Raw genomic sequence first — 24303 nt, forward strand, 5'->3', positions numbered from 1 at the left:
GTGACTGCCAATGTTTAAAAAATGACATTTTTTCAACTTTGACTGTGTTTCTTACAAACATTTCCTCTATATTATGTGAAAATAAGTAAATTTTGTAGTGCACCAGACTATGCATCTACGCATTTTTTTTTGCAATTTAAATGATTATGGAATCGTTCTATGTTAGAAAATGTGAAAAACAAGCGAAATTTTTTAAAAAGTGACTGTAAAAACATGAAAAAAAATACTAGATAGGCAAAAGGTAATGAGAGGAAATGGTAGAGCAAGAAGAATACTAACAGAAACAAACATGATTTAAACAATATAAATGCAAATTAAAATACTAAAATTAAAACAAGAAAAATATAAAACAAGAGAAGTAAAGTTTTTCATAGAACAAAAGTTGCTCAAAATAACCTCCTAAAAACGGGCAAAATAACATTTTTTTGGAAAAAATTGGGCAGAAGAGGGTTAACAAATTTTGAAATGTGGGACCTCAGATCAGAAGATAAAATCTATGGACATTTTTTAGTTTTGAAATTTCGAAAATGTGACCTAAATTTTTTTGACTGCTTGTGTTTTAAAAATTGTGTAGCATCTTTCATAAAAAGGCTTTTTCAACTGTAATCATGTAATTAATAGCTTGATGTAGAAAGTGAGCAAGCAAGTTACCATTAAAATGTCTGTAAAATGTATTGTTCATAGTGAAAACCCGTAAATTTTATTGGTCGACTTCTTAAACTGGCAGACATTTGAGAATTTTCCCAACCTTGAATTTTAGTTATTTTTTTCCGAAATTGACAACGACTTCAAAATGAATAGAATCAAACTATTTAGGACAACATAAATTTTTATTTTGGTTTAATTTAAAGGCTGATACGCAGATGGGAAGGAACGCAAAACTCCATACAAAAAAACGCCCAAGAAACGGTCAAGGAAAGGGTCACGAAAAGATTTTTCTTAAGCGGTACGCAGCTGAAAAGTAACAGAAACGGAAAGATTGCGTTTGACGTTTCTTCGCGCGGTGCTTGTTTGTAATATGTTTTGATGAAAAAATCAAAGAATTGTAATTTTTCTTTTTGAATGCGACTGATAATTACAAACGTTTTAATAATTTTGTATTGGAGATAATAATATTATTAATAATTCCCGCCGAATCTCAAAAAGCAGAATATTGAAACTAAAAGGACAGATTTAGTTTTTCGGTCGAAATGGAGTAAAAAAGAAGTTGTCTTTATAGATGTCGGCCATCGTGTCACCAACAATGTATTGCTAGTACCAACCAGCTACCTCTGGATTATAAGTCCCCTGCACTGTCCGATTTATCCACACTCGCGAAACCAAAATGAAGTAAATCAGAGTGAAATTAAACTTGACAATAATCATACAAATATCTATGTTCTTACTGAAAATACAATAATTATCTGAAATTTTGAAATCCAACCAAACAACAAATTCAAAAATGTGAAAAAATAAACATTTCAGAAATTTCAAATAACTTTTTTTTAATAATAAAGAAAATTTTAACAAAAATCTGAAATTTGGAAAATCAATATTAAAACTATGCAGAATTGAATAATAATTTTAATTTTTAACGTTTTTATAAGTTCCATAGATCAAAAATGTTAAAATTCGAAACGAATGTACAAGTCGAAATTCCAAAAAATTTAAAAATCGGAAATATAGAAATTCGTAAATAAAAATTTACGAAAACCTCGAAATTATAACAATCAAAAACTCTATTTCTTCCAAAATTAAAAAATCTAGAATGAAAATTTAAGAATAAAGAAATTAAAAAAATGAGGAAATTTAAAAATTTAAGAATTTAAGAATTTAAGAATCTAAGAATTTAAGAATTTAAGAATTTAAGAATTTAAGAATTTAAGAATTTAAGAATTTAAGAATTTAAGAATTTAAGAATTTAAGAATTTAAGAATTTAAGAATTTAAGAATTTAAGAATTTAAGAATTTAAGAATTTAAGAATTTAAGAATTTAAGAATTTAAGAATTTAAGAATTTAAGAATTTTAGAATTTTAGAATTTTAGAATTTTAGAATTTTAGAATTTTAGAATTTTAGAATTTTAGAATTTTAGAATTTTAGAATTTTAGAATTTTAGAATTTTAGAATTTTAGAATTTTAGAATTTTAGAATTTTAGAATTTTAGAATTTTAGAATTTAAGAATTTAAGAATTTAGGAATTCCAGAAAAAAATTAAACATTTGCAACAGCCTTATTTTATAATTTCAAAATTTCCTAACTTCTTAATTTCCTAGTTTCCGAATATCCCAATTTCCTTATTTCCTAATTTCCATGCTTCCAAATTTCCTGATTTCTTAACTTCCTAACTTCCTGAACTCCTAATTTCCTAGTTTCCTAATTTCCTAACTTCCTACTTTCCTGATTTCCTAATTTCCTAACTTCCTACTTTCCTGATTTCCTAATTTCCTAACTTCTTAATTTCCTAACTTCTAAATTTCCTAACTTCTTAATTTCCTAATTTCCTAGTTTCCTGATATCCTAATTTCCCAATTTCCTAACTTCCACACTTTCTAATATTCTAATTTCTTAACTTCCTAATTTCCAAATTTCCTAACTTCCTAATTTCCTAATGTACTAACATATTATTTTCCTAATTTCACGATTTTCTAATTTCTGAATTTCCTATTTTCCTTATTTCATATTTTCCTAATTTCCTAGCTTCCTAATTTCCTAACATATTAATTTCATAATTTCTTAACTTCCTAAACTCCTAATTTCCTAGTTTCCTAATTTCCTAACATATTAATTTCCTAATTTCCTAACTTCCTAATTTCCTAACCTCATATTTTCCTAACTTCCTAATTTCCTAGTTTCCTAATATCCTAATTTAATTTCCTAACTTCCTGATTTCCCAGTCTCCTAATTTTAAAAATTTCCTTATTTCCCAACTTCCTAATTTCCTAATTTCCTCATTTCCTAATTGCCTAACTTCCTAACATCCTAATTTCCTTACATATTAATTTTCTAATTTCTTACTTTCCTTGTTTCATAATTTCCTAATTTTCTTATTTTCTTTATTTTACTTATTTGCTAATATCATAATTTCCAAATTTCCTCATTCCCTTGTTTCTTAATATCCTAATTTTTTAATTTCCTTATTTCATAACTACATATTTTTTTAATTTCAGTTTTTCTTGTTTTAGAATTTTTTTTTTGTTTCTAAATTTGCTTTTATTTATTGATTTCTTAATTTTGTTTATAATTGTTGTTAAAAGTTTTTGAATAAACATTTTTAATCTATTCAATTTTAAGTTTTGAATATTTTTAATCTTTTTATTTTTTCCTCGAAGAAACCTCAAGCGCGCACACCGTCAATCGCGCTCATACCGAACTGTCAACTTTTCTTGGGGGGGGTCACGAAAAGAACACGCAACATTTCTTGACCGCGTTCCTTCCGATCAGCATACCGTACTTAAGGAAACATTTCGATAGCGTAATGATTATTTTAAGGATGTTAATTACTTTAATTTGTTCGACTCATCCAAATTAAATATTTGTTAATAAAAAGGCAATGCAAACGCGCGTTCATAACTTTCAAATGCAGCAACCAACTCCTCCATCCTTCCTTCAACCCTTCACCGACTCCAGATACTCCTGGTAGCGCTTCTCCTGCGCCTGTTGCAGCTTCTGCAGCTTCTTCTGCTGTCCCTTGCTAATCTCCTTCCCCTCGGCATCGTGCGTCGGCAGTCCACGCTCGTCCCAGGCCGAGTACTTGTCCGTTTCCGCGCGGAACATGTCCACCGGGTTGATCTTCCGCTGGGCATCCTTTGCCGCTGCGGCCGCCGCCGCTTCCGCCTTTTTGCGTTCCTTTTCCGCGGCCTTGCGTGCCTCTTCGGCGCGTTTCGCTTCGCGTTCTTTGAGGAGCAGCTCGCGATCTACGAGTTTGAGGGCGGACGGCGCTCCGTCGCGGTCTTCGAGGCGAACGCCCAGGTTGGGGAGGGTGTCGTCGCGGATTTGATCGCATAGGGCGAGGATCTCGGACGCCTTGAGGGTGCGAGCCTGCTCGCGGACTGCCGTGCGGAATTCTGAGAGGGCGGATAGGTAGGGCATGACGGTTTCCTCGAGCTGGAAAGAGAAAGGGTTATTTTGGTGGTTAACGAAGAACAATTCAAACTTACATCCGCCGTTCCGGCGCTTCCACCAACGGGGAATCCAATTCCTCCGCGCGGTCCCACGATCGCACCGAAGATGTGCAGCAGCTCCGTAATGTAGGTGGCAATGTTGCGCAGCAACAGCGCGTTCAACGCCGACTTGTGGTCCCGGATGTAAACGTTGCTGTACGAAATCAGGTCACGGATCACGTCCAGCGCGGTTCGGGTGTCAATGTTGTCGCAGAGGGCCTCGTGGACGGCGGCTTTCGAGGAGTTTAGCTTCTGCTGCAGGTCGGATTCGACCGGGGTCCACGGGTTGAAGCGGTCGCGAGGTTTCCCCGAGACAACGTGCCGAGTGAGGTCCTTCACGTTGAGGAAGAACTCGTTCAGCTGGCGCTCGTACTGGACGGCCATTTCCATGGTGTTTTCCGAGTAGTCGAGGGTGTCCTTCCAGGAGTGGAGCAGGAAGGCGAGACGGAGTTGAGTCGCGGTGTGCTTCTGCAGCGCTTGTTGGATCGTGACGAAGTTCTTGAGCGATTTGGACATTTTGCAGCCGGCGATGGTGAGATGACCGGTGTGCAGGAAGTACTTGACCCACTCGGAACTGTTGTCGTGAGCCTCACTCTGCGCGAGTTCGTTGTCGTGATGCGGGAATTTCAAATCCACGCCCCCCGTGTGAATGTCCAGAAAATCTCCGCAAATGTCCGAAGCCATGGCCGAGCACTCGATGTGCCAACCGGGACGTCCCCGACCCCAAGGACTATCCCACCAGGGTTCCCCCGCCTTGCTGCACTTCCACAGCGCAAAATCGTTCGCCGAACGCTTCTCCGACGACTGATCTCCGCTCAGATCTCCCTCGCCCTCCTGCAACGACTTGGCATCTCCGTAAGCTTCCGGAACCAGCTTCGCGTAGTGATGCTTCTCCCTCGCATCAAACCCGGCCACGTCAAAGTAAACCGACCCGTTCGCCTCGTAAGCCAACCCATTCTCGATGATCTTCTGGATGTACTCCACGATCTGCGGCACGTACTCGCTCACCCGCGTCAACACATCCGGCGGCAGCACGTTCAGCGCGTCCATATCCTTGTGGAACTCGTCCTCCCAGTACCGAGGCAACGTCTCAAAGATCGAGTTCTCACTAACCGAAGAACCCTCCTTCCGGTCCAGCAAATCCGCCAACGGATCTCTCGAATCCTCCAAGAACTGCTTCTGCGCCTCCTTCACCTTCTCCTCCGCCCCACTCTTCACCGCAATCGTCAAATTGTCCACCGACGCCGTCAACCGCTCCAACATCCGCTCCATCATCGCCTTCTTGTCCGGATCCGTCGTCCGCCCCAAATTCCCCCGGAACGACTCCATCACCTCCACATTGTCCTCCAGCAGCTTCTCCAGCGAACTCGTCCTCTCCACATACCGCTCGTACAAATAGTTCTGCCGCGCCCGCTTGATAATCTTATCGTCAATGTCCGTAATGTTCATCACGTACAGCACGTTGAACCCGAAGTAATCCGTCAACACCCGGCGCAAAATATCAAAACTGATATAAGACCGCGCATGGCCCATATGCGACGCATCGTACACCGTCGGCCCGCAGCTGTACCAGCGCACGTTCCGACCGTCCCGCGGCACAAACAGCTCCTTCTGCCGGGTCAAACTGTTGTACAGCCGCAGCCGGGGTTCGTCCCGCGCCGGAACCGGAACCTGCCACGTCGGTTGAACGCGTTTCGTCATCGTCGCGCAAACTGCTGATGCAACACTACCCGGGTTTAGAGTAACGCAAGGTGCGAATTAACTGGAAACACACGGCTTAAAAAAACTGTTTCAGCGGAATTTTATGGAACCCGGCAGCATGCAGATTAGTCACGAATTCGAACCGCAGCGCGATTTGCGTGGATTTGACAACAAAGCAAGTTATCAGGGACCGGGAACGCGACAGCGATTTGACAGAGTCGGTAAAGAAGATCTGAAATGAAAACAAAATTTGTTAGAATTTATGGGTTTCCCCAAATGACGTCAGGGAAGTAAATAGGAATTTATCAAAAATCAAATCAAATTTTCATTAAAAGACATGATTAAATTCTGATATATTTTTTTAAAAGGTCCAATAAAACAAATTTACAGTTTTTGCTTTTTGGGTGTTTTTGAAACCGCCTTGAGTCAGGGCTATTAAAAACACCCAAAAAGCAAAAACTGGAAATTTGGTTTATGGGACCTTTAAAAAAACTACAGAATTTTAGAACGAGCAAGAAAGACTGTTTTCTTATACAATAAAATCTTACAATATTTGCTTAATTACATTATTTTGTTTAATTTTAATGATTCGGTTTTTGATTTGGATTGGATTTTTTATACAAACAAACTTGTAGATTTTTAAGATTTTGAGATATTTAAACTTTTAGGCAACTTTTTGGTGTCAAGCGAAAGAAGTGAACAAAGTTTGGTGGGCGAAGTAAGCAGCCAATACAAATTAAATGTTTTCTCCAAAGATGGCTCATAACCGTGCTCATAACCCTGAATACCAGGGCTATCGGAAAGTTTCCCAACAGTCTTAAAATATTTATGGTGGGTTTCCTTTGCCGTATGTGCGCTGAACGGACACTGGGTTGACTACCGTTGTCCGGACCGTGTTTCACTGCTTGCTAGATAGAATTGTGGACCTTCAGCAAATTACGTCCAGGTGTTTTTGATATCGTCCGATTGACCCGGACACCGCAATTCACCGGACTCTTCTCCTCTTGATGGGTCTTCGCGCCAGTTTGCGCTTGTCCCCTGTCTCGGTCACCGGTTTTCCGCTCCGGAGTCAGCCTTCATTCAACTACCATTTTCAACCACCTGCATGTCTAGACCCTGAACCCTCCTAGACTGCGCGCCGTTCGGGGTAACTTTTTGGAAACCTGTTTTCTCGCATTAATATGTGACCACACCGGAGAGTAATTTGCTAGCAGAAAATGTAAACAAAGTTTCGTAAGCAGGCCTGCAAAAAGTTTCCAACCCAGCGTACACATGAAGCAAAATGTCAGTTCACTGCTAGCATGTGACTGTAAGCCTACTGTGTCGGTTCAACCACTGCCGCCTAACTCGTGCCGGTCAGCTGCTGGAGAATGAGAGACGTTAAAAAATGAGCTACACTCACTCAATTCGTGTCATATAACTGACTCGTAAAATCCTCTTTAAACACTATTTTGACTATTTTTAAACAATTGAATGGTTCTGGACGATTTACAACAAAATTTGCAATTTTTTTAAATTAGATTGTTGCAGGATTGGGTCCGTAAGTTTGTCAATTTTAGAATAAGAAGACAACAACTTCCTTGGTTGCTGTGCACCCTTAAAGTTTAAAATTTAAGCTTTTTGATTTTTAAAATATAAGATTTTTAGATCTAAGAATTACAGAAGTTTAAAATTTCGAAAAAATATAAATAGTATTATTTTTAGATTATCATATTTATAGAATTTTAGATATATTTTTTTATTTCAGATTTTTTATTTTTTCTAAATATGTATTTTTAAATTCTATTGTTTCAAGATTTTTAGATCATAAATTTCAGTATTTTTGATTTTTAGAGTAGAGATGATTAGATTCAACAGTTTTGATTTTCTAATTCTGCTGCAATTGAAATATTTTTCTTTATATTTGTAGAATTTTACTATTTTGAAATTTATTATTTAAAAAGTTTAGAATTTTATGAATTTTAAGATTTTTAAGGAATTTTAAGAATTTTAAAATTTAAGACTCTTGAACTTGGAATTTTAAAAGATAAGAAGTTTAGAGGTTTAGAATTTAGAAATTGAGAATTTTATAATTTATGAAGCTGATATCTTTAAGATTTCAGAATTTAGCATTATAACTCATAACAAATTGTGTTCTTACAACTTCTCTGCGTCATCTCCGAACAACCCCCTTCAAAGTCTACTTTACCATCTCGTTTGCTTCGATGGTGTGCGTGCGTTGCTGTCAAACTGCCGAAAACTGCCAACGCCAAACGTCAGTGCGCCTTCACCCCGACTCGATCCTTTCCAGCCAGTGGCTTTCATTTTTCGCGACGTGTTGCGGTTTTTGTGATCCAAATTCCACCGAAAAACCGGCCCCAAAATGCAAGTTGCTGCAATCTTCATCGACGCCGAGATCGAGGATCAGGTGGGTGCTTGGAATTGGGTTGAATTAGGGTTTAGGGCGGGTTCTTGTGGGCGGTTTTTGTTTACAAAGTTTGGGTGGATTTTGAGGTTATTTTTGTGGTTTTCCTCCGGCAGGCGCAAGAGCTGCGAAAGTTCTTCAAGAAGCTGGGCGCCGAAATCAGCGAGGACAAGTCGTCGAAGGGTATTGAGGATGACCTGCACAAGATCATCGGCGTGTGCGACGTGTGCTTCAAGGATCCGAGCCTGCACACGGTGGAGGAGATTGACGCGGTGCTGAACAGTGTCGTGTCGATTATCGTGTCCATTCCGCTGGAGCGCGGCGAGAACCTGATTCTGGCGTTCTGCGAGAAGATGACCAAGGCGCCGGACCAGAAGCTGGCTCAGGTGTGCCTGCAGAGGTGAGAGATTTTGTTTATTTGGGAAAAAGATTTGTCTTAAATTGTTTTCGTTTTAGTTTGTGGCGGTTGTTCAGCAACCTGGAGTTGACCTCTCCGCTGCGGTACCACGTCTACTACCATCTGGTCCAGGTGGCCAAGCAGGTTGACCAGGTTAAGGAGGTGTTCACCGGTGTGGAGCAGCTGAAGAACCAGTTTACGCAGTGTCCGCCGTCGAACGAGCAGATGCAGAAGCTGTACCGGCTGTTGCATGACGTGCTGAAGGACACCAACAGCGAGCTGGCCTCGAAGGTCATGATCGAGCTGCTGGGAACGTACACTGCGGAGAACGCTTCGTACGCCCGCGAAGACGCCATGAAGTGCATCGTGACGGCGCTGGCCGATCCGAACACCTTCCTGCTGGATCCTCTGCTGTCGCTGAAGCCGGTCCGATTCCTCGAGGGCGAGCTGATCCACGACTTGCTGTCGGTGTTCGTGTCGGAGAAGCTCCCGGCGTACCTCCAGTTCTACCAGAACCACAAGGAATTCGTCAACTCGCAAGGTCTGAACCACGAACAAAACATCAAAAAGATGCGCCTCCTCTCGTTCATGCAGCTGGCCGAAAGCAACCCGGAAATGACCTTCGCCCAGCTCCAGGACGAGCTCCAGATCGGCGAGAACGACGTCGAACCGTTCATCATCGAAGTCCTGAAGACGAAGCTGGTGCGCGCCCGCATGGACCAGAAGGCCCGCAAGGTGCACATCTCCAGCACGATGCACCGCACCTTCGGACGGCCCCAGTGGCAACAGCTGCGTGACCTGCTGCACGCGTGGAAGGCCAACCTGACGTTGGTCCAGGAGAACATGAAATCCGTCGCCGAAGCGCAAATCGAACTGACCCGCAAGCAGTAAACCCTTCTCAGGACGTTAGTTTTTCATTTTGCAAAGTGCAAGAAGAAGATAAAAGTGAATCAGAGACAACACAAAAAAACAGCAGCAAATAGACTACTAAATCAAGAAGATAAATTCAAAAGAGTGTATTCGTGACTGAATCCGAATACCGATATTCCTCCCGCCCGTGGTTGCGCCCAACTCCCCGAAAAAGTAAAGTGGTGCACCACGCAAGTGTTTAAAGTAGTGTGGGGCGGGAGCGTGTGTGCGCAAGTGACAAAAAGGACTTTTAGCTTAACAAAAACTTCCAAGAAAAAAGAAGCAGCCGCCAGAAAGGGCGCGCGCGCGGTGTTGGACTTCGGAGCGAGAGCTCCTTGGGCGTCGCTGCCCGGGGGACGAGCGCGAAGGAGTTCACACCGGAGAGAAGGAGGAGCAGGAGTGGGTTTCGTTCATTGTATCCGTAAGCGTAGGGACATTACTGATAAGCTTGTATTAAGTTACACACTTTTCATAATTAATATAATATACAAATTTTAGTACATGAACGGAACGGAAATGATGAGAGTTTGGTGTGTGGATAGGAAGTGAAAGAAACAAAATCCTTGGTTCAGAAGATTTGAGTTCATTTGGCAAGTTGATCAAAAATGACAAAATTGACCAACATTACCAAATTGACTAAAATGGCCAAAACTAACCAAATGATCAAAATTGTCAAAAAGACCAAGTTGACCAAAATAACCAAAACTAGCAAAATGACCAAATCGACTAAAATGGCCAAAATGGCAAAAACTAGCCAAATTACCAAATCGACCAAAATTACCAAATTGACCTAAACTACAAAATTTGACAAAATGTCCAAAACATCAAAAATGACCAAATCGCCCAAAATGGCCAAAACTATAAAAATAACAAAATCGGCCAAAATGGCAAAAATGACCAAAATGATTAAAATGGCCAAAACTAGCAAATTGGCCAAATGTCCAAAACTTCTAAAATTACCAAATAGACCAAAATGACCAAAACAACTAATATGATCAAAATGGCCAGAACTAGCAAAATGTTCAATTCGGCCAAAAGGCCAAAACGCCCAAATTAACCAGTATGGCCAAAACTAGCAAAGTGATCAAATCGCTCAAAATGACCAAATTAGCATATTGACCAAAAAGACCAAATCGCGTAAAATGACCCAAATTTCCAAAACTAGTATAATTACTAAAATGGCCAAAATCATTAAAATAACAAAATCGACCAAAATGAAAAAAAAAAAAATTACAAAAATTACAAAAACTATTTTTTACAAAATTTATATTTTGAGCTTCTGTATTTCGACGACAAAATTTCAAAAGGCATCAAGTACATTTTGACACTTTCTGGGTTATTGACTATTGTGGATGTGCGACAAATTGTTGAAAGACATATGGTCCAATGGACAAAAGGTCGAAAGTGGACAAAAGGTCGAATGGGTGGTCCAAAAAATTGCGTTTTTCGTCGATTTTCGCAAAAACCACATTTTTCAAAAAATCATATTTCCGGAACGGCTGAACCAATTTTGGAGCGCCACAATTGAAAAGAAAGGTTATTAGTTGGGCTTTTAAGGAAAATACGTTGAGGTTAAAAAAAACAGCTGAACATTTGAAAAGGTCCTATGAAAATTTCATTTGCCGATTTCAAGGTCTCGGGACCAAAGAGCACATGTCTGAAAATATTTTTCCCTAATCCCTTGTAATATTTTCCATAACATATAAAAAATTGCGAATATCCACTAACACGTTTCGGAGATATGATTTTTTTAACATAAAAACTGGATTTTTCGACGCGCCGCGCGCAAAAACGAGAAACTGACGAAAACGGGTAAAAATCAACTTTTTTCACTAAAACTGCCATAACTTGAAAATGTCAGCGATGACCTATACACACACTAAATCAGGGACGCAATACTCGGTAAAAAATTTACCGAAATTACCCTGTAAAAATCAAATTTTACTGAGCTGTCAGTTGAATTTAGGAAATATACTGAACTACGGTAAAAAAATCGCTGAAAGTACCGTACTTCAGTACTTATTTCACTGAGCTACTCAGTAAACCCTAGTTTCCGGTAAATTATAGGTACTCGGTAATTTAATTACCGAGTACTCAGCTAAAAACCTTGTGTTTTACTGAACGCTCAGTAAAGTTTTACCGAGTCTCTCAGTTGAAACTTATGTCATTTTGTAGCTGTCAGTTTTTTTTATTTGGTCGCTGTTGTCGGACATTTCTCTGAGTACATTCAGAAAAAAGTAGTTAAAACTATAAATTGTGACAAAATAACAGGTATGTGTCTTTTTATTTGAGAAAATTAAATTATTTACTATTTAGAATAATTTTTCTTTTAATCCGTTTTAGAAGGAGCTGGTTTATGTCGTCATTTTTGCTATTGTTTAATAATCAAGAAAAAAAAAGTTGTGATGTTATTGTGAATGTACATAGGTATTGTTAGTGAATAAATTTGGTCATCTTTTTGAATAAATAAAAGGAAAATAAATTCAATCCATAAAAAAGCATTACCGTAAGCACCGTAATAATTCAGAATATGTACCGAGCAACCGGTAATTTTTTACCGAGGTCCTCTGTAAAAGTTCAAACCAGCTGTCAGATTAGCGTTTACTGAGCTCTCGGTAGTTTAAACTTTTACCGAGCTGAGTACCGAGCACCCGGCTGTTGAGATTTCGGTAAAAATTTTACCGAGTACGGTAGAAAAATCTAAGTGTGCATGTTTGGGTACCAAAATTTTCGCAATTGAAAGACGCAACTTTTGGTGGAAACGACTCGTAAACCTTTGACCAGCGAGGGTACGAGTCGAGACGGCTAGAAGAAAGAGGCGCGTCAATGTGGGAAAGGGAAGTCATTTGTGTTTGTAGACGGTATTGTTTCGATTCGCAGTATGTTGAGACAATTGCTGTGGATGTACCTGAAACATCGCAGAACGGGGTTTCTCTTCTTTCTATTTTCAGCTACCATCTATCTCCTGTTTTTATTTTGCTCTACTGATTCGCACTTCTTCACTGATTATTCTGTTTACCATTTGATTTTGATTTCATTAACTCTTGATTCTCGTATCTTTCTATGCTTGACCGCTCATTTTTACCAATTCCCTTAATGTACTAGTAATATCAAATCTATTTATCATTGGTATATTCTTTGTTGATTTACTTCTTTATTTATTTATTTGAATAATTTTTTTATCTGCCCTATAAGTTATCATAACTAAAATCTAAGCTTGTTTGTTATCTCTATTTATGAACTATTGTCTATTTTTAAATTTACTACATCAAGCTTCTACTTTTTATTCTTTAACATACAATAATTATACTTTATACAGAATCAATAGTATAATCATTATACTATTGATTATTTATAAAGTATATACTACTTTACTGTCTATTGTTTTCAATCTTCACCATTTTCTTCAAACTAGTGAGGTTCAAGCTCTTACTCCAATTTATGGAATAATTAAATCATGAACAAAAATATAACTTTTGTACTTTTGAAAAGCTTTTATAAAAGGCTTAGGACCGAGCTCAGGACCAAATAGGGGAAATTCTCGTATGTTTGGTAGGTTTAGCACTCGCTCCTAACTCCATCCAATTTGCTGATTTTCACTAATTTTGCAAAACTTTTGATAAAAACTTGCTTGCTCACTTCTTATTGAGCTATTTATCACTTGGTTTCAGTTGAAATCGCTTTAAATTAGCTTTAATTGAATGTCAAAGTTCTGACCTGCCAACATAAGAGGCACGCTGGAATTAGATGCTGTTCCCCTATTCTAACAAAACACAGCGACAGAAGAAATAACAACAGATAAAGACGATCCAACACTAGGAAAAATTTCAGGAGAAAACAATACCCAGTAAATGATAGTTACATTTTGAATTCAAACTATAAATAACTATTTTTCGCTTAAATAAATGTTAATAGGCACACTACAAATGGTTAGGTGCTTTCACTTACATGAAGCCCAAAACACTGTACCACTCCCGGTCGAGTTTAAACCGGAAAAGAAGGTGCGAATGCCTGGCACGGACACTCAAAGAGTGTTCTAGCGTGTTGCTCGTACTGACTCAGAGCAAGGGTGAGATGTAGGTGTAAGGGCAGTGCGTGTTCATCGGGAACCTGGTGCATAAGACCGGTCAAGGCCCGTTCTTACACTGAAAATTGCGAATTGCGAATATTTTTGTATAAAATCTTTCTTCAAAATGGTTTTCAATTACAATTCAAACTGATATTTTTATGAAAAATCTTTATGTTGTGATTGTTTATCAAAGTGAAAACAAGAATTGTAGATTTTCAAATAAAATATTAAACATATTTTACTAATGATCCACTTGACTTGATATAAAATTAATTGGGCACTCTTTTAATCTAAAATTTTGTATGAAACACAGTGGAATCCAGTACAAGCCTTAGGGAGCGTTCTTTTATTACGTAACGCAGTTGGGGGGGGGGGAGGTCGGAGGCCGTGTTACGCTCCATACAAAATTTTAAAAATTTGTATGGGATTTTGTTACGAGAGGGGGGGAGGGGGTCTAAAAATCCGATTTTTGCGTTACGTAATAAAAGAACGCTCCCTTACTGGTTCAACAATATTTGAAAAATATTTTTTTTTCAGCGTCGCCCTGGTTGTTGGTTGTTGAAACATAAATTGTCTGTTTTTAAATCATACCTTTTTTCGAATTTGAAACAAAATATGCTCAAAAAGTGCCTTCATCCTGCCGAACTTTTATCTCAACAATGAACAAACAAAATCACACCCAGGAGCACTCGTCCGGATGGATTTTAAAATTTAAATTTTCATTTAAAACACCCAACACTCAAGCTCAAATCGTCCGGCAGTCATCAAACAGCGCAAACACGTGGACTTCCTCGCATCGACCTCTGTTCGAGAGTACCGTTTGATGGATTTTACTGTTCAGCGCGCACCTCAAAACTGTCCTAAATGGTTATGGAACCACCACCGTCGTCCGGGGGTTTTAAGGTGAGATTTGTTTCAAGAGGGTGGACAAGACACTCCCTTAGGCTTCGTCGTCGTCGTCGAGCGGAATGGCAAATAGACCATTACCTTCCAATCACGTCTCATTTGGATGAGCAGGAGGGAAAAAACACACACACTTTTTGATGGAAATTTTCATGGATATGGGAAAGGCACGGGAAAATTTCTTTAAATCATAATTAAAAAATTCTAAATTCTGATTTTTTTTCGACAAAAATATTTTTTGTGGTTTTATGGGTTCTATACATCATGCTTTTCAAATTTAAGCAGTTCTCTGGGACTTTGGTAAATTACGAATATTTGTATTTGTTTTATTTGCCTCAAACTGTTAATATATGTTTGGCGCTCCAAAGAACCAAATTTTCATCATCCATACAAGTTTCCAAACAACCTCATCTCATCTCCTCAGACCAACCAAACAACCGAAAGATGAAACGTTAAAAAGCAACAATTAATATCGTTAAATTTCTTAAATTACATGCACATTTCAGGTGAGTGCAGATGAGGCGAGTGCTGTTTGCCATTCCGGGCCAGGGGAAGTCGATGGTCCTCTTAAGTTGGGGTGGAGGAAGGGAAATTGTTTTCATTTTTATGGATTTTAATATCACTCTGCCTCTCTAACACGAGCGCGACTGTGTGTTTTCGGGTCCTTTATGAATACTTATTAAATTACACTCATTAATTATGTTGTTTTCCCGCGTGCTTTGCGATTGAATGGCGGCCATTTTGGTTTGTGCCTGGGGGTGGGGGCGAAGTGGCCAAAGCGTTTTGTTTCACTTTGTTTGTTTCGTTTCGGGGGGAGACCTTAATCAGTGAGTTCCTATCTTAATTCGGCTTTTTAAAAGTTTAATTTTTCATAATTTTCTTGTACTGGACTGTGAGGAGTGAAGCCGAAATGACGGTTTTTATCTCAATTCGGTTTACGAGTCCGCGGTAAATGGACCACAATGGCTGCTATTTTGTTTGAGTTGCGAATATGGTTTTGTGGGCCATTTTTAAGGTGCGTTTTATAGTGCCATTTGCAATTTTAAACAGGTTGGTCATGCAGATTAAACGAAACATTGTCTGAGTACGTGCTATAGAGCTTGTTTTAGATTAAAAAGGCGAAAAAAACTTAATATAGGCACAGAGAACAGATGGGTGTATCCCATTTGTCATAAAGCCATTTGGCATAATGCCGTTTGGCATAACGCCGTTTGGCATAATGCCGTTTGGCATAATGGACGTTTGGCATAACGGTCATTTGGCATAATGATGTTAAAATTTCAAAACAAGGTTAATATTGGAATTGCTTTAAGAAGACCATATAAGGTTGTGATAACTGCCGGCGAAAGCTGATTTTTTGTTTCTTTAAAAAAATGTTTTTTCTTGTTATGAAAACTGCTGGCTATGGGTACCCAGAACTTAAAACTTTTGTTCAAAACGTTGCTCCACTTGTTGAATATTGTTCCCAGGGCTGTTTTAAGCCATTGAGCCAAATATGTTCGACATTTTCCCATCGATATTCCAGGTTAAAGATTGTATGGAAAAATAGGGGAAAAAATATGCTAGATTTGAAAACAAGTTTTTCTACGATTTTATCAATATACTCAAAAGTTAGATTCTCATTTGAATTCTCGAGTAAATATCCGAACCAACCTACTGCTATGGGTTTCCTATGTAGTAATGACCTTTTGAAAATTTAATCTGGAATTGTAAGGCTCTTCAACATTGTCATACAAGTAGAATTTTCTTTTTTATGTTGTATTTTCCTTTCTTTAAAGAAGCAAGGGCTTGGGATCTAACCCAAAAAAGCTGCGGGTCATGCAAAACTGATGAATATTCACCAATTTATGATGTAAAATTAATATTTTTTTCTGTGTGCTGAAAAAAGTTGAATTTTTCTTCTAAAGTTGATTTTTTTTTTCATTAAACAGGGGAAAATGCGCTTCAGCTGTGGTCACAACTCAAGCGAGTTTTCCCTTCTTTTAAAAAGTATTCACCAGTCAAAGAGTTTTCCCTTCTTTAAAGAAAGGTAAATTCAACTTATGTCAGCAGTTATCACAAGTAAAGAGAATTTTCCAAGAAGGATAAAAAACCAAGAAAAAAACTCACTGACAGAAGACCTATCTTGATTGGTTGAGTTGTGCCTGAGAACCATTGAGTTGAAGTTACCGTTCCAACTTTTTTGGAGCCTTGGGCGTTGGAATGTTAAATAATGGAAAATTATCTTTACTTGTGATTACTACTAAGACGAGTTGAATTATCCCTATATGTTTGAATTTTCTCTCTAATCAAGAAGGGAAAATTCTCTGGACTTGTGATAATTGCTGACACAAGTTGAATTTACCTTTCTTTAAAGAAGTGAAAACTTTCTTTGAGTTGAGATAACTACCCAAGTAACCAAACAGCACTAAAACAAGTTAGTGTTCAGCACTACAAGCGCTTTACCAGCTGCGGATTATTGCTAACAAGTTTAGACATCTGCACTAAAAGCGCTTTTACAGCTGATTTGCGATCGGTTTTGGACTTTATATTTCTGATTTCCAGCTAGCCTCTACTGTTGTTGATCCAACCCTGTACAAAACGTCAAAAAAAAAAAAAAAATGAGAGATGCAAAAATGTGGCTCTCTCGGCTCTCTATTTCCTCTCCCCATCTTCTGATCTATTTTTGGTTTGTTTACTACCACGTTACCGACTCAGCTGTCCGTGTGGGGAAGAGCCGATTTTTTTGCGTGAAAGGTAGATGTTGGAGATGAGATGCCTTGATGCTTGAGTTGTCCGCCGATGTGTTGAATTTTCTGCGCCTTTATCCATTCGCCCAATTTGGAGTTGGCTTACCGCAGCTGTTTTTAAACCTACCAATGCTTGTACTTTGCATGATACCTAAAATAACTCTGTGGTATATGCTCCGTCAGACTCTGCTGGGGCAGGTTCCTCCATTATGACCAGTACCCCAGTACCCACGGCGAATTCTGAAGATTCTTTAGGCACCGAAGAGGCCCGAAAAATGTCAACCTTTAGGCCAACCTACATTTTTCAAAAGAAGCGATTCTCTTTCATAATAATCGCAACATTAGTCCTCATTTTGTTTATTCAGCTCTTACGAAAAATTTCGATAAGGACTGAAAAAATCGACAGCACCTGCTAAAGCATGAAATCACGGTGAATCTCAGCCACCAACTGACAGCGGAAATTTTCTCCGCAGGTTTGTGATGGTTGTTCTAGTTGAAGGGATGAGCGAGTAAGAAATGTGTTTATTTTCGTTTGCTTCATTCTCTCTCTTTCACACCTCTACTGTGTTGCCAGTTAATGGGAAAAAAATCCAGTAGTGTTGCTAGGAGCTGCATTAATTCAGCTGCATTTCAGCAAAGCCTAAAGCAATTGTTTTAGAGCTGATTTGTTTTGATCTTAGCTGTTTTATGACTAACTAGCTGGCGAATGCTGATGAACAGCTAATTTATGATTTATATTAATGCTGGATGGTTACTTGGGTATCGCTCATCCCTTCAACTAGAACAACCATCACAAACCTGCGGAGAAAATTTCCGCTGTCAGTTGGTGGCTGAGATTCACCGTGATTTTATGCTTTAGCAGGTGCTGTCGATTTTTTCAGTCCTTATCGAAATTTTTCGTAAGAGCTGAATAAACAAAATGAGGACTAATGTTGCGATTATTATGAAAGAGAATCGCTTCTTTTGAAAAATGTAGGTTGGCCTAAAGGTTGACATTTTTCGGGCCTCTTCGGTGCCTAAAGAATCTTCAGAATTCGCCGTGGGTACTGGGGTACTGGTCATAATGGAGGAACCTGCCCCAGCAGAGTCTGACGGAGCATATACCACAGAGTTATTTTAGGTATCATGCAAAGTACAAGCATTGGTAGGTTTAAAAACAGCTGCGGTAAGCCAACTCCAAATTGGGCGAATGGATAAAGGCGCAGAAAATTCAACACATCGGCGGACAACTCAAGCATCAAGGCATCACATCTCCAACATCTACCTTTCACGCAAAAAAATCGGCTCTTCCCCACACGGACAGCTGAGTCGGTAACGTGGTAGTAAACAAACCAAAAATAGATCAGAAGATGGGGAGAGGAAATAGAGAGCCGAGAGAGCCACATTTTTGCATCTCTCATTTTTTTTTTTTGACGTTTTGTACAGGGTTGGATCAACAACAGTAGAGGCTAGCTGGAAATCAGAAATATAAAGTCCAAAACCGATCGCAAATCAGCTGTAAAAGCGCTTTTAGTGCAGATGTCTAAACTTGTTAGCAATAATCCGCAGCTGGTAAAGCGCTTGTAGTGCTGAACACTAACTTGTTTTAGTGCTGTTTGGTTACTTGGGTACTAACATGAGTTGAATTTTCCCTTCTTTAAAGAAGGGAAAACTCTCTTGACTGCTGATACAAGTAGAATTTTTCCTTCTTTAAAGAAGGGAAAACTGTTTGACTGCTGATATATAGGTGAATATTTTTTTAAGAAGGGAAAACTCGCTTTAGGGACCATCCATAAACCACGTGGACACTTTAGGGGGGGGGGGGGGTTTGACGATTGTCTACGCTCCATACAAAAAAGTTTTTTTTTTGTATGGACAATTGTCCACGAAGGGGGTGGGGGGGGTTGAGATCTCCAAAAAAGTGTCCACGTGGTTTATGGATGGTCCCTTAGTTGTGACCACAGCTGAAGCGCATCATCCCCTTTTTAATGAAGAAAAATTAACTTCAGAAGGAAAATTCACCTTTTTTCAGCAGCTGTCACAAGTCTAGAAAGTTTCCCTTTCTTTAAAGGAAATATAAACCTTGAGTCAGCAGTTGAGAGTTTAGAAAAAATGGCCCGCAGCTTTTTTGGGTTAGATCCAAAGCTGAAGACGGTGAATTAATATGTTCCTACCTATGTCTTCGGTGGAATGCTCACTTTTGTGTATATTTGAATGGAAGTAGCGCCACTTACTGATAAAATCGTAGATAAACTAGTTTCTAAATCTATTATTATTTAAATTTTACCAATTAATATTCACCCTGTAATATGAAGGAGTATATGTTGGTAGGATGTAACAAAATGAGTGAATTTTGCGTACATTTCAGGGCATGATCCCCTGGATGCACTAAGCCCGAATCCCAAATATGAGCTTGATTGGTTGGCACTTTGTCTTTGAAATTTAAATGGGTTTTCTGCAGTAGCAGCAAGTGCTGCCAGAAGAGCTTAAAGAAAAAGCTGAAGTTTGTATTAAAAACTGCTGTCCACATTCAAACTGCACACAAAAAAATATTACTGTAATGACAAAAGTAACTTACTTTTGAATTAAAAAGTTGTTAAAATTTGCTACATTAAAAGTTTTTTTCTTGTTTTGAAAATGAAAACTTTTACTGCTACAGTTTTTGAAAATTTCATTGCTCACTGATTTAAAAGTTTTTACCTTTAATTCGACTGTAAAATTTCTTTCATTTTGACGTTCTCGTGTAACCGTGTACGCCTAAGTCGCAAATGTAAACAAACACTTTGGTGGGTCCGGTGGTGCTGGTGAGTTTAGGACGCAAAGCAAAGCCGGCCGCGGCAGCAGCCAGGACTCGGACGCGGAAACCTTTGTGAGCCAAACAGCAGCAGCGGAACGCCTTCGAAGGAGGGTGGTGCAGGAGCGGGACGAGGTCGAGTGCTCGAAAAGTACAAGGCCAGCTTCCTGCAGGAACTGCAGCTGTTCCACGGCCGGAATGCTTAAGAAGGAAGCTTGGGTGTTTTGTGATTGATTTTGTTTGTTTTTGTAGGATGAGAGGTAGGAATGTGGATTCGCACCGGTTGTATTGGGTGGTGGTGGCCCGGGATTGGTGGTTGAAGGCCAATTCGCGTGAGGACTGGGGCGAGATCATCGAGGAGATGGCGCTGCCGAAGCGTTGCGTGAACTACGAGATGGCGTTGAAGAAGATTAACTTCCGTATACCGTATGAAGCAGAAGCTAGTGGAGAAGCGTTAAATACAAAAAAAAGTGTTTTTCTAACATACTGTTAAATTTTTTTTAAATAAATGTATAAAACCAAGCACATTTTTCTGAAATTATCCCTGTAGTGCTAAATGTTGTGTATTCTTACCATAAAAGATTTCTTTTCCAATTAAAAGTAAAATACTTTTGCCAATACAACGATTTTGTTCCATAAATGCATGGTAGTATCAAAAACATTCCAACTTTTAAATTGAAAAGTTTGAACTTTCTACGAATATTCACCAACGCAAACTTTTAATCCAACGAACGATCTTTTTAAATTTAGAGTAATTTTTCTTTGTGTGTGTAGTCCCGATTGATCCCAAATTGAGATAATTTTGAAAATTTAATATCATTCCCAAGTAACCGCGAAGCACTAAATAGCAGCATTAAATCAGCATTATATTGGCATTTAATACCAGCAAATAATGCTTCAAAACATTTAATCAGCACTTTTCCCTTGAGAAATATTTCAAGTGGCGCACAGTGATGCCGATTTAATGCTTCGCCGAAAGCTCGAACAAAAACAAACTGCTTTATCGACGTCAAGGCTGGAGGAAAAAAAAGAACAGCTGCTCCACTCACACTTGGTGGTGGGCCTCCTTTGTTTTTTTTTCTCCTGTTGTGTTTCATGTGTGAGTGTGACACTTTGATGTTATTCTTACATTTTTCGCGCTAGCCAATTGATGTATTCGGAATTGAGTGTTTGTTTTGAAAGTTTTAATCGATGGACGGAAATTATCGATTATCACTCAGCAAATTGCGGCCAGCCAGTCAAGTGCAGTACAATTAATTACGGGTTAAAAGGGACAAGCACTGGCTAACGGCTAACGGGAACTGCTTTTTTGAGGAGTGCTTGGTCCACGGTTGGCAAAATTTCACAAAGTGTATCAGACTTCCGGAAAGCAGCTTTTTGCTTGTGAGAAAAGTCATTCAATTCACCAGAGAACTTTTGATAATGTACTTTGTGCTATGGGAATATGTTTTGAAAAATTTGACTTTATTACAGGCTGCGGTTTTGTACAAAAAAAAACAAGAAAAAACACTTTAATCAGCGGGAATTGAACCCAGTTCACACAAAAATAAAACTGATGCACACTGTGGGAACTGCGCCTTAGCCCGCACGCTTACTAGAATGGTATGACGGGAGTAGGATTAAAGTCAATAAGAGCGTGCCTGGTTGAAATGTTTCCCGTATCGATGGGTTACTTTGTTGATAAACATCAAATGCTTTGAAGCACATTTTCAAGGTCGTAAATGGTGATTTAATGCCAGTTGTAATGCTGTAAAGTTTTGGTACTTTGAAGCATTTGAAAAGCTTATTTACTACTTCAAAACATTCCAGTGCTGATTCAGAACTGAATTAATACTTCAATTTAGTGCTTGTGGTTACTTGGGTTATGCCAAATGACCATTATGCCAAATGGCCATTATGCCAAATGACCTTTATGCCAAACGTCCATTATGCCAGATGGCATTATGCCAAACGGCGTTATGCCAAACGGCATTATGCCAAATGGCTTTATGCCAAATGGGGTACACCCGAACAGATGTATATCATTGAACAAACAGCATTGAAAAACGTGTGTAAAAATTCAAACCAAAATACGTTGGAAAGAGCTAGGGTGTGTACCATCCGCCTAGATAGCGCCACTTCCAAAATCATGATGGCCTACAGTAGCAGAACGTTGGACCATCTAATCACTACATAAAACATTCCGTACGAATGACATCAGACCAATGTCTGACTGTCCTTCATCAGAGGGTTGCAATTTTACGCACCAAAGAAGGTAAACAAAACGAAATCGGACATAACATGTGTAAAGGGACTATATTAAGTTGTCGCCTGAAAAATCATTTTTGAATGAAATTTCTGTTAGGTTATCGTTAATCTTTATGCATTTTTGCATTATTTTTAGTCAACTGGAATTATACAGAAGGGAATTTTCTATTTAAACGAGGTTAACATTTATTTTCTTTCGGAATTATTGAGCCTTTTTCATTGTTAAGTCAAGTATTCTCAGCCGCGACGGTGGCGCCGCCAAGCGTATCCTGCACACTCTAATTTCTTTGATGCAAGATTGTATGCAACGCATTTTTTAGTGCAACAGTGTTTACACACAAGTTAGAGCCTAGATGTACATCTGTTCTCTGTGATATATGGGTAATTCTTCGCCAACTCACACAGCAGGTGCCCCGATCCCTCTTCGATTTGCGTGAAACTTTGTCCTGAGGGGCAACTTTTGTCCCTGATCATGAATCCGAGGTCCGTTTTTTGATTCCTCGTGACGGAGGGGTTGTACGAACCCTTCAATTTTTGAACATGCGAAAAAAGAGGTGTTTTTCAATAATTTGCAGTCTAAAACGGTGATAAAAATTTGGTGTCAAAGGGACTTTTATGTAAAATTAGACGCCCGATTTGATGACGTACTCAGAATTCCTAAAAAAAGTATTTTTCATCGAACAAAAAAAAAAAAAAAACACTAAAAAAGTTTTAAAAACTCTGCCATTTTTCGTTACTCGACTGTAATTTTTTTTAGAACATGACATTTTATGGGAAATTTAATGTTCTTTTCGAATCTACATTGACCCAGACGGGTCATTTTTTCATTTAGAACAAAATTTCTCATTTTAAAATTTCGTGTTTTTTCTAACTTTGCAGGGTTTTTTTTAGAGTGTAATAATGTTCTACAAAGTTGTAGAGTAGACAATTACAAAGATATTGATATCTAAACATTAGGGGTTTGCTTATAAACATCACGAGTTATCGCGATTTTACGAAAAAAAGTTTTGAAAAAGTTGATCGTCGTTATTTATGCCCTTTCATCGCGGGTGACGACAGACAAGGACGACGAAACAAAGAGAAACGCAAAATGTAATTTTTAAAAACTTCTTTTTCGTAGAATCGCGATAACTTGTGATGGCAAACCCCGTATGTTTGGATATCAAAATTTTTGTAATTGTCTACTCTACAACTTTGTAGAAAATTGTTACACTCTAAAAAATAACCCTAAAAAGTTAGAAAAAACACGAAATTTTAAAATGGAAAATTTTGTTCTAAATGAAAAAAATACCCTTCAGGGTCAATGTAGATTCAAAAAGTACATTAAATTTCCCATAAAATGACATGTTCCACATTTTTTTACAGTTAAGTAACGGAAAATGGCAGAGTTTGTAAAACTTTTTTAGTGTTTTTTTCGATGAAAAATACTTTTTTTTCGGAATTCTGAGTACGCCATCAAATCGGGTGTCTAATTTTACATAAAAGTCCCTTTGACACCAAATTTCTATCTCATTACCGTTTCAGGCTGCAAATTATTGAAAAACTCCTCTTTTTTCGCATGTTCAAAAATGGAAGAGGTTGTACCGCCCCTCCGTCACGAGATTTCAAAAAACGGACCTCGGATTCGTGATCAGGGACAAAGTTTCACGCAAATCAAAGAGGGGTCGGGGCAACCCATATTCTGAAAGTACTCCTAATAAGCTACCTCTCCACCAAAAATGAGCGAAAGCATCAGCAGTGCCTGTTTATATAGCCCTGTCAACCTGTCAAATAAAAGACTACATGAACCTCGTGATGAAAAAAAGCATCATGAAAAAGGCGCCATGTACATTTGCCGACGAAAAGCGAATCATATAATATTTTTAAACATTTTTTATTGTAAATTTCTGCCTATAACTTTTTCCTAATAAATTGTAAGGAACATACAACTTTTGATAAACATAAATTTTCTAGACGAAAAATTATAATAATTATAAACTTTGTTCAAATTCAAAACAAAACGGACAGTTCACATCACTTAGTTCACGATC

The 24303-nt window shown here is 38.5% G+C and overlaps 3 protein-coding genes across 3 annotated transcripts in view; 2 read left to right on the forward strand and 1 right to left on the reverse strand.

The window, feature by feature from the left end:
- Positions 1–3457: 3457 nt before the first annotated feature.
- Positions 3458–6006, reverse strand: LOC120426514 (cysteine--tRNA ligase, cytoplasmic). The gene is made up of 2 exons (XM_039591284.2): positions 4139–6006; positions 3458–4085 (listed from the first exon to the last, which is right to left on the reverse strand). The coding sequence occupies exons 1-2, from the start codon at positions 5840–5842 to the stop codon at positions 3588–3590; spliced, it is 2202 nt and encodes a 733-aa protein (XP_039447218.1). The 5' UTR covers positions 5843–6006; the 3' UTR covers positions 3458–3587.
- A 2082-nt stretch (positions 6007–8088) lies between these two features.
- Positions 8089–10069, forward strand: LOC120426517 (eukaryotic translation initiation factor 3 subunit M). The gene is made up of 3 exons (XM_039591286.1): positions 8089–8249; positions 8363–8646; positions 8703–10069. The coding sequence occupies exons 1-3, from the start codon at positions 8205–8207 to the stop codon at positions 9532–9534; spliced, it is 1161 nt and encodes a 386-aa protein (XP_039447220.1). The 5' UTR covers positions 8089–8204; the 3' UTR covers positions 9535–10069.
- Positions 10070–20387: 10318 nt separating this feature from the next.
- Positions 20388–24303, forward strand: part of LOC120426513 (serine protease inhibitor dipetalogastin-like) — a 71005-nt gene continuing 67089 nt past the window's right edge. Inside the window, exon 1 of the mRNA XM_039591283.2 lies at positions 20388–20452. Within this exon, the coding sequence (XP_039447217.2) occupies positions 20388–20452 (65 nt within the window). The remainder of the gene's footprint in view (positions 20453–24303) is intronic.

This window comes from Culex pipiens, chromosome 2 (assembly GCF_016801865.2).
Source record: "Culex pipiens pallens isolate TS chromosome 2, TS_CPP_V2, whole genome shotgun sequence".
In the NCBI taxonomy this organism is placed as follows: Eukaryota; Metazoa; Arthropoda; class Insecta; order Diptera; family Culicidae; genus Culex; species Culex pipiens.

What these genes read in the sequence shown, in the direction of transcription:
- LOC120426514 (XM_039591284.2), bottom strand. Translation starts at nt 5,842, where the DNA reads ATGACGAAACGCGTTCAACCGACGTGGCAGGTTCCGGTTCCGGCGCGG. An exon ending in GAAGCGCCGGAACGGCGGAT is followed by an intron (nt 4,086 to 4,138) that starts GTAAGTTTGAAT and finishes TTCTCTTTCCAG; the next exon opens with CTCGAGGAAACCGTCATGCC.
- LOC120426517 (XM_039591286.1), top strand. Translation starts at nt 8,205, where the DNA reads ATGCAAGTTGCTGCAATCTTCATCGACGCCGAGATCGAGGATCAG. An exon ending in ACGCCGAGATCGAGGATCAG is followed by an intron (nt 8,250 to 8,362) that starts GTGGGTGCTTGG and finishes TTCCTCCGGCAG; the next exon opens with GCGCAAGAGCTGCGAAAGTT. An exon ending in GCTCAGGTGTGCCTGCAGAG is followed by an intron (nt 8,647 to 8,702) that starts GTGAGAGATTTT and finishes TTTTCGTTTTAG; the next exon opens with TTTGTGGCGGTTGTTCAGCA.